Source organism: Thunnus thynnus, chromosome 20 (genome assembly GCF_963924715.1).
Source record: "Thunnus thynnus chromosome 20, fThuThy2.1, whole genome shotgun sequence".
Classification (NCBI taxonomy): domain Eukaryota; kingdom Metazoa; phylum Chordata; class Actinopteri; order Scombriformes; family Scombridae; genus Thunnus; species Thunnus thynnus.
The window spans coordinates 18,799,200-18,813,305 of record NC_089536.1 but is presented as its reverse complement, the minus strand read 5'-3'; the positions used below and the strand labels follow the sequence as shown (position 1 = coordinate 18,813,305).

The window sequence follows — 14,106 nt, the reverse complement described above, 5'->3', positions numbered from 1 at the left end:
CATCTCAAAACTTGAACTTCCACTTTTGGCAAAAATGCAATCTACCAGATACCGAATCCAAATATTGGAGAGAGGGAAACAAGTGACCAACTGTGCAGGATTATAAGCTTACAAACTACTCTGATTTGCTTTTTTTTTTTTTTTGAATAGTTTGCTTCATTTTCAGAACATCTTCCCTCAACTTCTCTCAAACCTTATACCATGATGTTAAATGGATAGTCCTGCCAGTATCAACACAAACTGACATCTATTGCCTTGGCAACCAACCAAAGCAATCTAAGTGTGAGACCCTGTTGCTATCTCCAAAATCACTGCCGACCTGACCACAACCCCTGCCTCATGTCAGCTTCATCTTGCTACAAGATATCCGGCCAGCCTGCCCACAAAGCATCATTATGATGAATCAAAGGCAACTACATTTATTTAAAAGAAGAGTGTAATTTTTCTACACCGCCGATTCGCTCTAGATTTTGGGGTGATAGCACATACTAAGTTCAACAAGATGAACAATCACTCTGAGACATTGAGTCAGAGGAGGCAAACTCTGAAGTCGTATTTCCACTTAGTCTCAAGGACATGATGACACACACTTAGCCTGGAGCATTCACACTCTCAAGCGTCACACTCAAGAGTCACTTAGCTTCATCGCAAAACCGAACTGAGACTCTCAAACACACAGACAAAAGAGCAAGAGATGAGATGTCTATCTGAGGGCTGTTGCCAGTGTCAAAGAATATTAAAGCTTCTCAGTTTGAGGGTAATTATAGTTGATAGAGCAGGACTTCACAGCCCCTTTATGAAAGTGTGGCTAAGCCCTGTCCATCACGTGTGCACACAGACAAACAGCACACAATCTCTCTATTTCTTTATCAAACTTACACACACGCACACACACACACGCACGCACACACAAAGTCTCTCATCTGTCTGTCATTATCTCCTCCCCAGCGTAATTATGCTGATGTGATTACATTAGATTAGTCATCTGGCCCAGTGAGAGCAGCCTGTCAGTGAGAGAGAGAGGGGCGCTGAGGAAAATGTCAGTCTTCTGCTGAGAGACTGTCGCTCTCTGACTGGCGAGGCGGTGAACATCAGCTGAAGGAGCGAGAGGGCAGAAAGTGTCTTTGAAGTTGAAAGAGGAACGCGAACATACAGGGCCAATGATCCTTTGGGGTGTTGACTTGGGCTGCAGACAAGGCACTGTTTGACTCTGCCGATCACCGCTGCGAAGGGTGTGTCTGAGAATGTATCTGCATTAAGGCGATTACAGGAAGTCACCATTAGCTCCACTGCCCGTTGCAGTTAATGATCCAGCTTTTGAGTAGGAAGCACTTGAGCGTAGCGTTGTTGTCATGGCTACTGCCAATATGAAACTCAAACTTCGCTAACTGATGTCATGAAAACTATTCATCGGGCCAAACACGATTAATCCGACTTTGAACATTGTTCCTCCATTCCCGTTACGACTGGTGAACAGGTAATTCAGGACACTCAATCAGTAAAAATAGCTCCTCCACTGTTTTCCCCCATGTGGTTCCCGGCAGGTGCCACAGGCACACTGAGCAGTGAGCTCAGCTGGCAGCAGCAGCAACAAATAGCCGTACATGCACGGTAGAGTGGCAATGTCTTCTCACTCCTTGTGGCAGCAGCTTACCTCAGTTTACCATAAAAGGTACAGTATAAGATGCTGATATTCTATAGTCAGTAATCTGTCATCCTTAGAGAGGTATTACTTTGTGTGGTCTAAATTGTGATGAACGCCACAGAAGGTTAATTACAGCAGAGCGCACAGACACGTCCATCATGATTACTGTACATTACAGGATTCAGATTCGCTTGGCTTGATCTCTCTGCCACACCCAGTATGAATGAATACACTGGGGATCAATACATTCAATGATGATGGGCTGGCAAGAGGAAGTGCACTATTGACCGCCTCCAAGTAGTTTTGTGTGTTTTGTATCTACTTACCCTGAAGTGCTGCACTATGAGATGCAGTATGTGGACCAGCTGCGGTACAGTGTGACCTTCCTCCACAATGATCTTGCGAGTCCAGTGGGTCAGCATCTGGTGGCCGTCCTCCATGCGGGCGGGCACGGCTGGGGTCAAGATGGCCATGGCCTGGCGAACGATGGCCCGGGCCTCCATGGTGTGGGCTTTCAACAGGCTGTGGAACACCTGAACAGAGCACCAACACCAAATCTCATTTGGTAACGTACCTTCTTTCCTTCAACCGCTGTATTTCCTTTCCTACGCTTTCTTATGTCATTGGATGTGAGATATGAGATGGAGTAGACAAGCACACACATACACACCCCTATCACATTCTCAATTCCCCTATGGCATCACTTTCTCAAGAGGCACTATTTGCACATTAAGTGTCCTTGTAAGTATCTTGTTTTCTATCGTGTATTCATGAGTTGTAATTTCACTTCAGTTGAGCCTTTGTCATCTTGGTGTTTTGCTTGTTTCGCCTGTTTTCCCATAGATTAGCTTTACAAACTCATTTGGTGCTTTTATATCTGCTGCACAAACATGCCATATTTTATCTTTGTCCTCTGTTGTTAACTGTGTGTCAACTTAAACCCACGCTCCACTGACTTTCTTTCCCCTCCTCCTTACCTGCAGGACAATCTTCTTGTGAATGGCGAACTTTGCAATGATGTGTGCCAGAAGTAAGTGCCCACTGTATTTACAGGCAGGGTCCACACAGGCTTTAGGCAGAAGGCAGGGCCAGGCGAAGGTCATGAGGCGCCGCAGCTTGCTGTTGCGTGACTTGTTGTTGTCATGAATGTGATGGGGTGCGTGCTCCACCAGCAAGGTGGAGAACTGCAGCAAGCAAATTCGCAACGAGTCCAGCAGGTCAGCCTGCTTCTCTGGGTCCAGCACCTTAGAGAGGGGATGGGAGAGATGCCGGATTAAAGATTGTGAGAAGGGTGAAACTTTTTTCACACTGTACATCTGCAAGGATTTGACCATGTTGATGATCAATACCACAACAAATCAAGTGGTATTTTTCCAGGTGGTGAGATTTTTTTTGTGTATAAAACAAAAATGGAAAGAAATATCACTATACCTTTATCATTAGCTGATTTACAATGGTAGAAGCTATGAGTGCATGAGTTTGCAAATCATTCAAATTTCAAGCTAATAAAGCAGCTTTTACAGTACTTACAGAGTTTTTCACTGCGATATTATGTCTTTACTAAATGTTTCTTTTTGAAGTCTGTTCAAAGTAACTGAATTCTCTCTGTGAGGAAAATGCAGCAGAACGATTCTTCTCAACAACAAGCTACTGTCCTTCCAGGGTATGAGAGGTTGAGGTGTTGCTGTAATTATAACCAGTTGCCGACAGAGGTCAATAGAAGTCTAACATTACTTAATGCCCCTTATGTACATACATAAGAAAGATAAAAATGTTTCTGTTTTCTTAAATTGCCTGAGTACACTGCAATTCTGACTAATGTTGGCTTCCCAAAATTATATTTCATTGGCAGTGTAGCACAAAGCAATCTATTTTTTACTCATACTGACAACCTCTTAGAAAATGACAGCTCCCCATTCAACATACACATCACCATCTGAATCCCCTGGAGAGGAGATACAGAGGAGAGGAGAGCAGACAGAAAGAGGGAGGTGAGTGAGAAAATGAGTTTTAACCAGACCGTAGAGGAGCCATTAGCAGCCATTAGGACTGGTGTTAGTCAGTGATGAGATCTGCCACAGCACAAACAAACATGCTGACCTTTAGCATGGTCACACCGTGACATTTACACTAGGAATTATAGTCTGGTCTGATGAATGAAACGTGATGGAAATAGAGGACCAGTGGGATGGTGGGAGGATGGGAGGGAGAGGGGAAAACAAAGACAGATGGAAAATAGAAAAAGGAAGAGGAGAAAGATGGAATGACAGCAATTAAGTGATCAAGTAATGTGCGGAGGACATGAGAGAAGAATCAGAACTGAGTGGGATGTAGTTGATGATGACTGAGAGTATGGAGATGTGCTGGACTGATAAAACATTATGAGAGGAAATGCAGCAGGTAATGAAATCAGAGAGACGGATGGAGAGACAAAGCTGTTGAGTAATGAACAAAGGAAGGGAGGGGGGGGTGGCAAATGGGCTGAATGTGAAAAAAAGATGTTGAGAGGAGGAAAAAGAACGCACACAAACAAATCTGTGCAAGTGTACCTTAGTGATGAAGACACTGGTAATGCTTTCAGGATTGTCCCCTTCAGGGTTGGGCGGTCCAAGCAGCTGCTCACCTTCCCCCTTTTCAAAGCTGTGTAGGAAGGCTGGATTCAGGATGTGCTGCAGCACCTTTTAGCCGGGAAAAACACAAGTTGAAATCATTTTACTGATGGAAGAAACTCCTGAGAATTTCTCACTTTATTTAGGGGAATATGCAACCTTCACTCTTTCAGGTTTCCAAAAAACAATAACAGATGATTTCACTGACGGCACATCAACAAGCAGAGAGGAGGAACTAATTAGTGAAATCACCTAGTGTGGTCTCAAACTCAAAAGTTGCAGGAAAGAAAAACCTGCACACTATCAGCTCTCCATGGCACACAATTAAGTGATGAAATTGTAATCTACTCCAAAATCTACAATAAAAACACAGGGACCTTTTCAAATTGATAATAAGGAGGTGAAAAAACTTTGATTCATTAGAGGAAAAAAAACAACAACTCATGAGCCTGAAGACAGGCTTGAGGCACAGCGATGTCAAATGTGACCCTTAACAATGGCAATAAATGATGTGACATTTTAAGAGTCAGTTAAGAAAACTATTTCTACGCTGACATATTCTGTTAATTAATACATAAGCATTGACAGCAAAAACTTCCAAACTATCAACAGAGGCCAGGCATAAAACACTATTTACTAACAAACCTGCAGCGATTGTTACCAGGGATGTGCCCGTGAAGACAAAGGCTTGATTAGCTAGTAAAATGCAGAATAACCCGAGCACAATACAGCTTAACGACTGCATTTATTAAAGAACCTGCGATCTGTTAATGAACCCCCCTATTCAATCCATCACTGGGGAGGACAGGGCATCGCTCAGTGGAGAACGAGCTGTGGCAGCATATGTTCCAGCTCCTCCATTAGCACATTATTCACACGTTCTGCACAATGTACACACATGGTTGATAGACTCACACATGCATGCAGAAACACATGCACCCCTAAATGAAGACACAAAGAAAATGCATCGAGTACCGGTCTGTTCTTCAGTCTCATCTGTTCCTATTAATTCTGAGCTTCTCTGACATCAATCACTGCGCGATCGCAGCATATTTCTGTAATACCATGAGATGATGTGCTCCTACAGGGTGTGTGTGTTAGTGCATGTGTACGCACACAATACCTCTGGGCAAGCAGCCTAGATCTCGTTCTGCAGGTGTCTTAATTATCTTAAATCCCATTTCCATACCCGTAAACAAATAACAAGTGAGTGTGTGTTGCGGTCCCGCTAGGGTTCCTCTCCAACCAAATTAGGAAGGAGATAGTGACAAGCTGGGCACAGAATATGTATCATCCACTACCAGTCGAATAGATTGGTTAAGTTATCTAGTCTTATTTCAGTCTGGGCAAACCTCAAATTAGGGATGTGGGAGTATCAAATTTTCACACTATGATTATTGTAGGTAAAAATATCACAGTAAACGGTATTATCATGATAATCATGATCCCCTTGGATTTTATTCACTGAATAGTGGTCTGTATGTTGCAGCTTGTCATAAGAAACAGCATCAATCAAAAACACTTTGAACTGTAAACAAGAGTAGGTTGTTGACTGGAAATCACTTCAAATGCAGCCCAGTGTCTGTGTCTCTTATACGCATCCATTCATATTTTGAAGATTTATGAATTTTTCTTGATGAAATTGACAGATCAATTTCTGGAGCGTGTTATCTGCTGGCTGTTAACAGTTAAATTCATTTTTAAAAAGGCAGAGAAATGTGTTAGCTCAAACCACTAGCGCTGACTGCCTCTCTACACACATCAACACTAACAAACAGCAGCAGAGCTGAAGCTGACCTGTGAGGTAGAACATGATGTGTGTGATCTTGATGCAGGGAGTTTTTCAGTCAGGTAAAATGCAGCTCTCTCTCTCTCTCTCTCTCTCACTGAACATTACAACTAAACACCCAAAAGCCAGCTGCGCTTCAGTGGGTGGCTAATGGACAGTAAATGTTAATATAGATGATCATGACCAGAGTATCTAGCTCAACAGACAGGAGTCTGGTTCTCTGTGTTGGCGTTGTTCTGCACCTGTTTAACCAGTAGAAAGCTCCTTCCTTGTGGCTAAACAAAATCAAACTGCTAATGAAGGCAGGAGAACTGTTTACATTGTCCTCTGAAAACAATGATTATTATGGTAATGAAGGTAATGGAAATGGTTGGCGGTATTGATACCACAGTATATTTTAAAAAGGTATACTGGCACATCTTTACCTCAAACCTCACATAATCAAGGTAAGCAATTGAGTCCAACTGAAACCGTCTTTGCAGTCGAAAACAATGTCAACATGTTTTTTTAAAATGTATTGGTAATAGTTTTGCATTATCAGAATAAAGAAAAAAGATCTTTGGAAAAATATCAGAAATGCTCCTTTTTGTCTCAGCCAGCTGCGAGGGCATGTCACTGGTTTGTTTGATTGACATTAGCTGGCAAGCTACCGGTGTGACATCGTACAGAATGAAGACGAAGTAAACAAACTGCTGTAGCTACAAGTCATGGACAGACAGTGTGTTGCTGACAGGGATTTTGAAGAGTAATGACCAAACCAGCATCTAACTGGACCGAGGTGACATTTTCAGGTCTGTTAACATGCTGTTTACTGTGCTGCAGCTGAGCAGCTAATTAGCTATCTAGCCTGCTAACTGACATTACCGATGCACCTTTCCCCCGGTGAATGTTTAATTGGGGGCTCATTCAACAAGCTAAGGTGCAGAACAAGATGTGTGTTCATGTTTGTAAATTCAATAAGAAGTAGACTTTTAGCAGGAAAGCTAATGTGGGTTGTTCTTCGGAGTCTGTGGCTCTTGTGTTGTGTAGCAGGATGTTATCAGGCTCAGCGTGACTGTCTGATAGAACACCACGTTATCGCTTTATGCAAGATTTGATTTGCTGTATCGAAATAAGGTCTCCTGCTACACAAGAAGATGATGGATCGGTATTTTGGTTTTTAGTTACTTGCAGGGAAATGTCTTCACTTGTAAATTTGGATTCCTCCTGTTCAATCTATTTTGTTGTTTACATACACATGCTCAGGCATATAACAGGTACTGACAAAAATATCCATAAGTTGTTTCAACTTAACATTGTACTTTGATTTCAATCCTCACTTAGGAAATGATACTAGCACAGCATATAGACACATTCTGCTTTGTAGAAACTCTGCTACAGTATATGTCAGGCTGGGAACAAAAGAAAGCACTCTAGCAGAATATGAAACAGATGCATTGTGCTTCATAAATTTCATACACGTGTTTGCTTGTCTGCTTGAAATCTATTCCATGAATAGTCATATACTTTTGAACAAAAAGCAGCACAAAGAGCATTTTTCTGTAATAACTGGATAAAACAAAAGAAGCGATACAAGAGCAGCATGAGGTGAGTCTGTGCCATCACAGATGATTCATTTGCTGCCGTCCCACACTGTCTCTCTCCTCTCACTTACATACTCCTCTCTGTGGGTACATCTCAAGTCTCTTATTTGATCTTTCCTCACTCCTCGCTTGAACCGTTAGTCGGTCTGGACCGCCATTTTAGAGGCAGTCTCAAAGCTCTTATTTCTGTGCTGAGGAGCGAGGACTGAGGAGCGAGAAGGGATCTCTGAGGAGCTGTGAGCGAAGATACACAAGAGCAGCCTTCACTGAAGTCTTTTACCGGCCAATACGCCCCCTTATTGGATATCAGTTATTGATTGGACGCTGCAGCTGATCAGACTGTCTGATACATCACAACATCACTGAGTGGAGGCAGATTACAGATTAAACTCAAGTTTATCACTCCCAAGTTTTATATTTTGTTTTCTGATTCACCATCTAGTTAAAAATCTGTGTTAATTGTCAGTCTGATCAACAAAAGAACCATGAACAACTTTTTTCATTTATTAAAAAGATTTTTCTTTTCATGACTTGTTATTTCCTCCATTAACTTTTATTATGGATAAAGTTAAAGTAATGGAGAGTCTGTCTGTCAGCAAGAAACACATTTTAACGTTACATCAATTCTCGTCATTTCCATTCAATCACATGTGAGGCTGAAAATTCCTGAGTGCAGGGTTTTGTTATGAGTTACATCATTTCCATTTTCCCTGAAACATTTAGGCCAATAGATGATTTCCAGTGTTCAAAAGACACCCAAATCATATTCTGGGTTATTAAATAATGAATTCACAATCAGAATATCAATAAATACAGACGCACATAATGAATAAATAATATTAACACATTCTGCCAGTAGAAATTTTTCATGTGCCTCTGAGCAGGACACAGTACACAATATAAATACAAAATGCAGGTTTTTATTCATGGTTGCCTTGCGTGTCTCCATGCATCCTTGGTGGGAGGGACTAAGACGCAAGGAAAGGACGCAAGTGACGGAAACATGGATGCAATTAAGAGACTTGAGATGTACCCTGTTTCTGGCTCCAAGTGAAATATTCTCCCAGACCCCTGTGATGCTACACAAGAAACTTTGCCTCTATCTAACACCCAGGCATACTGAGAACACACGCACACACACACTCGCGAGCGCACACAGGCACACACACACACTTCCCTTTGATATTATGCCTCTGGGAAAATGCTAAAGGCAATTATTTAAATGTCAGGGGAGGTAACACACACACGCTCGTTCTCTTGCTCACGACTCGTACACCAATAAACACAAACATGTTCACACATCAACACATCCTCTCTCTTCCTGTCTGTCTGTCTTTCTGCCCAACATGTACAGCTAGAATCTGCTGCGCACCAGAGGATGACAATTAAGGGAAAAACAACAATATGAGCAAAATTCTGTTGGGGGGGTAGAGGGTGGGGGTATTGCAGCTCTGCTAGCTAAGAGAGTAAACTACTAAAAATTCTACCACAGCATTTCAGCTGGGAAGACACAGCACAGTGAGTTGGCTGAACTCTCTCCCCTGCCTTTATTTTGTCTCCTCTTTTTTTTTTTTTTCTCAGAGTCCATATGCCACTGACACAATGCAAAATGAACATGAGCAAAAAGGGCAGGGTGGAGTGAGCAGCATCATAAACACAAGTGTATGTCCTTGGATTTGGAGTCTGAGTGCATTTGTCAGCTTCTTAACAAATATACTCTGTATATATATATATCATAATAACGATAATATGAACATTAACACAACATTAAGATTGATATATATTAATTATATATATATATACAGTATTTCCTAATCATGTATTTGAGTGTATGTGCGCGTGCGTACAGTTGTGTGTTCTTGCCACACAGCCATTTGGTTATGTGCTATGGTGTGCCAGGGCAGGCCTTCCCCACTGACCCGTTTGTACTTAACAGCAGTGCTGTTGCTCCTCTGTGCCAGGTTGTGTGCCTGTTACAGCTGTTCAAAATATGTGTGTGTGCGTCTATCTGTCTGTGTGTGTGTGTGTGTGTGTGTGTGTGTATGCGTGAGTGCATGCATGCGGGAGAGTGAGCTTAATTAAAAAGCAGCCTGAATGATTGTAATGCTTGGAGCAGCAGGTCAGGTAGAGAGGACAGACGCATTCATCTGTGAGCCTCTAAGGGTCTAGAACCAGACAAAATGACCTTCCTGACTCTATCAAAGAACTTCTGGTACAAAGCACACCAACCATAAAAGTCACGCAGATCAGGTCCCTAAATGCCTGCATTTCCCATATTGAGGAAGCAAAGTAAGTAAGCTGAGGTGACGCTCTGAGAATTTATGCAACATGATTTATAGTGTTTTATTCAGTCTGGGGCTGGAGACATGGCTAAAAAGCCCAGTCAAAAATGTGTTTAAAGCTTATGGGCATCCAGAATTTAAATCTATTCTCCCATACAATGCAAAAATACTAAAACCTGATTCAAATATTATAAATTAATAAAACCCTACATGTGCCCCAGTTTTACAATAGCATATTTACTCAATTATATCTTTTTATTTAGCAGGCTTCATCAGACAAAAATAAATTATACCTGATGTCCTATAATCCTAATACCACCATTGATACAATTCCATAAGTCAGACATTTTACACATTGTACAAAAAGAAAAACACAAGCCTATCCTTCAATTAAATTTCATTCAGTCCTTCATGTACTCCTTCCTTTTTTAGAAATTCTCTTGATTCACAATGTGAATTGGTTCAGGCTGTGGGTAGGTAGCAAACCATCATCTGAATGTCAATTCTAAAAGCTGGTTGACAAAATTGTGTAAGTCATTGGAGAATTTCAGGTCCCTGTGGCATGCAGTCGTAAATTGACTTTCCTGCTCTGATTGCTGGTGTACGTACCTTGGCTTTGAGCTCATCGTTGAAGTGTGGGTCATTGAACTCGACGAAGCGGAAGAACAGGGCTCGTTTCTGGGCAATGGAATAGTTCCTGGGAATCTCCTCCTCCATATATTCCTTCAGGAAGGTCATGTTGCATAAGAAGCGACCCGTAAAGGCTCGCAGCAGCTGGAACAGCAGCTCGATCTCAGAGTAGTTGCGCCTTTTGAGGAGACAGGGGGTCAGTCAAGTTCAATGTACTGGTCGAGATATGTCTAATGTCATGACACCATACAACAGACCTTTCAAATAAGATACATAACAATGTGACTCTGGTCATTTGTTACTTTCACAATTTAAAAAAGAAGGTTGAGGTGTGCCCCAGTAGCCTACTGGTTGAGATGGATGCTACATAACCGCGACGTCTGTGGCTCGATTTCAGCAGCGGACCTTTGTTGCTTGTCAACCCTCATCTCTCTCTCTCCCCTTCTTTTCCTGTCAACTCTCTCCACTGTTGCTATAATAAAGGCACAAAAATGCCCTAAAAATATATATGTATTGAAATAAACACTCAGTAGGTGATTTTTTAATTTATAACCAAACCCTAGGATGAACCTAACCCTAACCCTAGTACTGCGGGATTATCATACAGGCCAAGCCTAATTCGTGATATTCTCATTGTGATTACAATTTCACTTTAATAGAACTGCTATTCGGCTAGATACATACTTTGTGTAGGCCTATTTTACTGGATATGGCATTTTAATAATGCTTATTTTTCAAAACACATCATAGTTTTGACAGTGTAAACTTTACAGCAGTGCACTGTGCAGTCAATGCAGGTTAATTTCCTCAGTCACATTACTTGCTACACTCCCAGGTTACACCAAATATCTGTACTAAAAACTCCATCTGTTGTCATGTCTCCCCTAAAATATTTTGTTACAGAGGTGGCTTGGTCTGAGGGTGTATTTTCAGCAGCACAGACACTACTAAATGATAATAGAAATATTATAGGAATACTCCAGGCAGCAGTGTGCCTCTATGATCCTCTCGCTCATCCGCAACTACATGTTGCTACTTGTCACTTTGATCATGAAGGTGACACTACTCTATAGAGTATATAGGCTACAATATACTACAGAATTTAGTATTTATAATAAATAGTTTAGAGAATATTATAGATCCAAGACAAAACTGACAGAAGGGTGGGACTGAGAGAAAAAGGCGCAATCACAAATCCATCTGCTACTCTGCTACTAGCACCACGGACAGCGCCATGGATATATCAATACACACACAGCGCAGTTAAGCTACTGATATTTCAGAGCCCCCCCCAATCCCTACTCAAATCGACTACTTCATACACTCTTAACTATCTGCTGGAGTGGTTGGGGGTTAATTGCAGGGTTTGAACTTAACATTTGCCAAGTGTCTAGTGCACCATGTGTGTTACTTTCTCGGTGCTCAGGCAGAGAAGTGGGTTGAGAAGGTCAATCATCATTGGAATGTCATTAAGTTAGTTAAAGGTAGAAACTGCATTAACTTTAAATAAATTGCATTAATAACTTGAAAACTATACTCAAAGGGTAGCTTCAGTCATCATGTTTTAATTTCAATTAATCGCATTGTGTTTCTCATAAGTTCATAACCCAGATTTTGATATCAAATGGCCATTTTCAGGTCACATGACAACTTTGTACAACATTTATGCAACTGTCACCCCTATTAAAGTCCAAACAAGAGTACATACTTGCAGTAGCTCAGCAGACAGAAAGCCAGCAGCTTGGGCTCCTTCCAGTTGGTGGCAGCCATGTTGTCTTTGCGATGTCTCTCCTGGAAGGCCTCGCTGACCCAGACCCGCCTGAGCTGGCTCACCAGGGAGTGCTGCCCTGCCAGCCAACCTTCATCATTCTTCACTATGATGCTGATGATCTGAGCAGACGGGATGAAGGAAGAGTTAAACAGTATTCAGATCAGGATGAAGTACCACATCATCCTAATCTGTAAAAGTGTGTCTAAAGGATGTATACCTGGGTAGAATTGAAATGACAACATGTATACCTTAATCGCCTGAAACTGCAGGTCCAGTCTGGCTGTGGTGGTGGAGGGAGATCCAGGTCGGACAGTGGCTGCAGTGCCCGCAGGAACCAGCAGCGGAACGAAGCGGTTGGGATTGGAGGCCAGCACATCTCTTAGAGGCTTGGCATCTTTGTGTTTCAGAAAACTCTGTATATGGAGGCATACATATACTGTAACTACAACACCAAATTACAAAAGGCTAGAGAGAATTATGTTTGCATTGGATCAAGAACTGTAACAACACATTTAAAGTAACATGATACAGAAAATTGGGAATTTGTACTAGGAGTGATCCGTCTCAATGTGGTGTTAAAAGGACTCAGAGCCTCAAAACACCTAATATATCCCTGATTATGGCTCATACTGAGGCAGCGAAAAAGCAAAATGCTGTTTGAACAGCAAATCTGTCTGTGAAAAGACTAAAGGGATAGCTCCTTAGAGCTCCCAGTGTCTGACCATGAACATGCGGCTCCACTGGGGGTCGTTGAGCGTAGCCTCCATCATAAATAGCTCCACTGTCTGAGATGGGTGACGTGTCAGGAACTTGATCAAAGGCTCTCTGAATGGACTGCCGGCCTGGCAAAAGAGGGAGAGAAATAGTAGCGTGGAAGGAAAGGAGAGAAAGCAAGGGGAAAAATGTGACAAAAGGCAGAAAAAGGAAAGATGGGAATGATTTTTTTGAAAGCAGATTAAGATTCTATCACTTTCTTGTGAATAGCATAGTATAATGTGCCATTGGCATTATCATAAGATGTAGATCAAACAGGATTAGGAAGCTCATTCCTTAATATCATTATCAAGTGATGAGGATTTATTGTAAATTGATAATCTATTTTCACACTACAATCTGTAAAGTAATGTCAATGACCAAGCTGTAAGATACTTTAAAACATAACTTACATAACACTTAATGCCAATTTCCTCATCTTTTTCCATCGTACAAATAAATTCTGATCCAACTCTCCTAAGGGATTTATTTTTTTACAACTACAGCCTTATATGACCAAGGAAAACTGCAATGATGAACCACAAAAACACCAAACACGTCTTTTTCAAAACAGTAATTGTCTTCTGTAAGAACACATGTTGGTAAAAAAAAGGAAAAAAAAAAGTTGCATGTTAAAAACAACTAATAACACTATCCATATCTTTGCCTTTCTCTAATCACTGCCTGACTATTCAGTCCAACTGGAGTGGAGTTTGTTTCCTACCTCTATGAGCATGGCCCTCTCCGTCTTCATGACCACTTCCAGCAGGGGTTTGACCAGAGTCTGCGGTGCGGCTGGTATCAGGTGGAATAGGTTAATGATGGCAGAACAGATCTTCATCTCCTAGAGAGAGAGAGTCAGAGAAAGAGAGCAGAGGGGAAGAAGGGAGTGAATGTAAGTCTTGGAAAGATGACAGTGCTGGACACAGACATCATTTCTGACAGACAGTCTTGATGGACAGCCACTGTGAAAAGTCTAGGATGAATTTTAGTCAAACGACTGAAAATGCTGTCTGTGTTTCTTTAGGTAGATAACTTCCACTC

General features: G+C 41.7%; 1 protein-coding gene across 1 annotated transcript in view; it reads right to left on the bottom strand.

Moving 5' to 3' along the window:
• trrap (transformation/transcription domain-associated protein) overlaps window positions 1-14,106 on the bottom strand; it is an 82,825-nt gene that overhangs the window by 46,634 nt on the left and 22,085 nt on the right. Inside the window, exons 32-39 of the mRNA XM_067577416.1 lie at window positions 13,787-13,906; window positions 13,032-13,151; window positions 12,558-12,722; window positions 12,247-12,428; window positions 10,518-10,716; window positions 4,195-4,323; window positions 2,623-2,889; window positions 1,972-2,178 (exon numbers count right to left, since the gene is read on the bottom strand). Coding sequence (XP_067433517.1) covers window positions 1,972-2,178; window positions 2,623-2,889; window positions 4,195-4,323; window positions 10,518-10,716; window positions 12,247-12,428; window positions 12,558-12,722; window positions 13,032-13,151; window positions 13,787-13,906 — 1,389 coding nt within the window. The remainder of the gene's footprint in view (window positions 1-1,971; window positions 2,179-2,622; window positions 2,890-4,194; window positions 4,324-10,517; window positions 10,717-12,246; window positions 12,429-12,557; window positions 12,723-13,031; window positions 13,152-13,786; window positions 13,907-14,106) is intronic.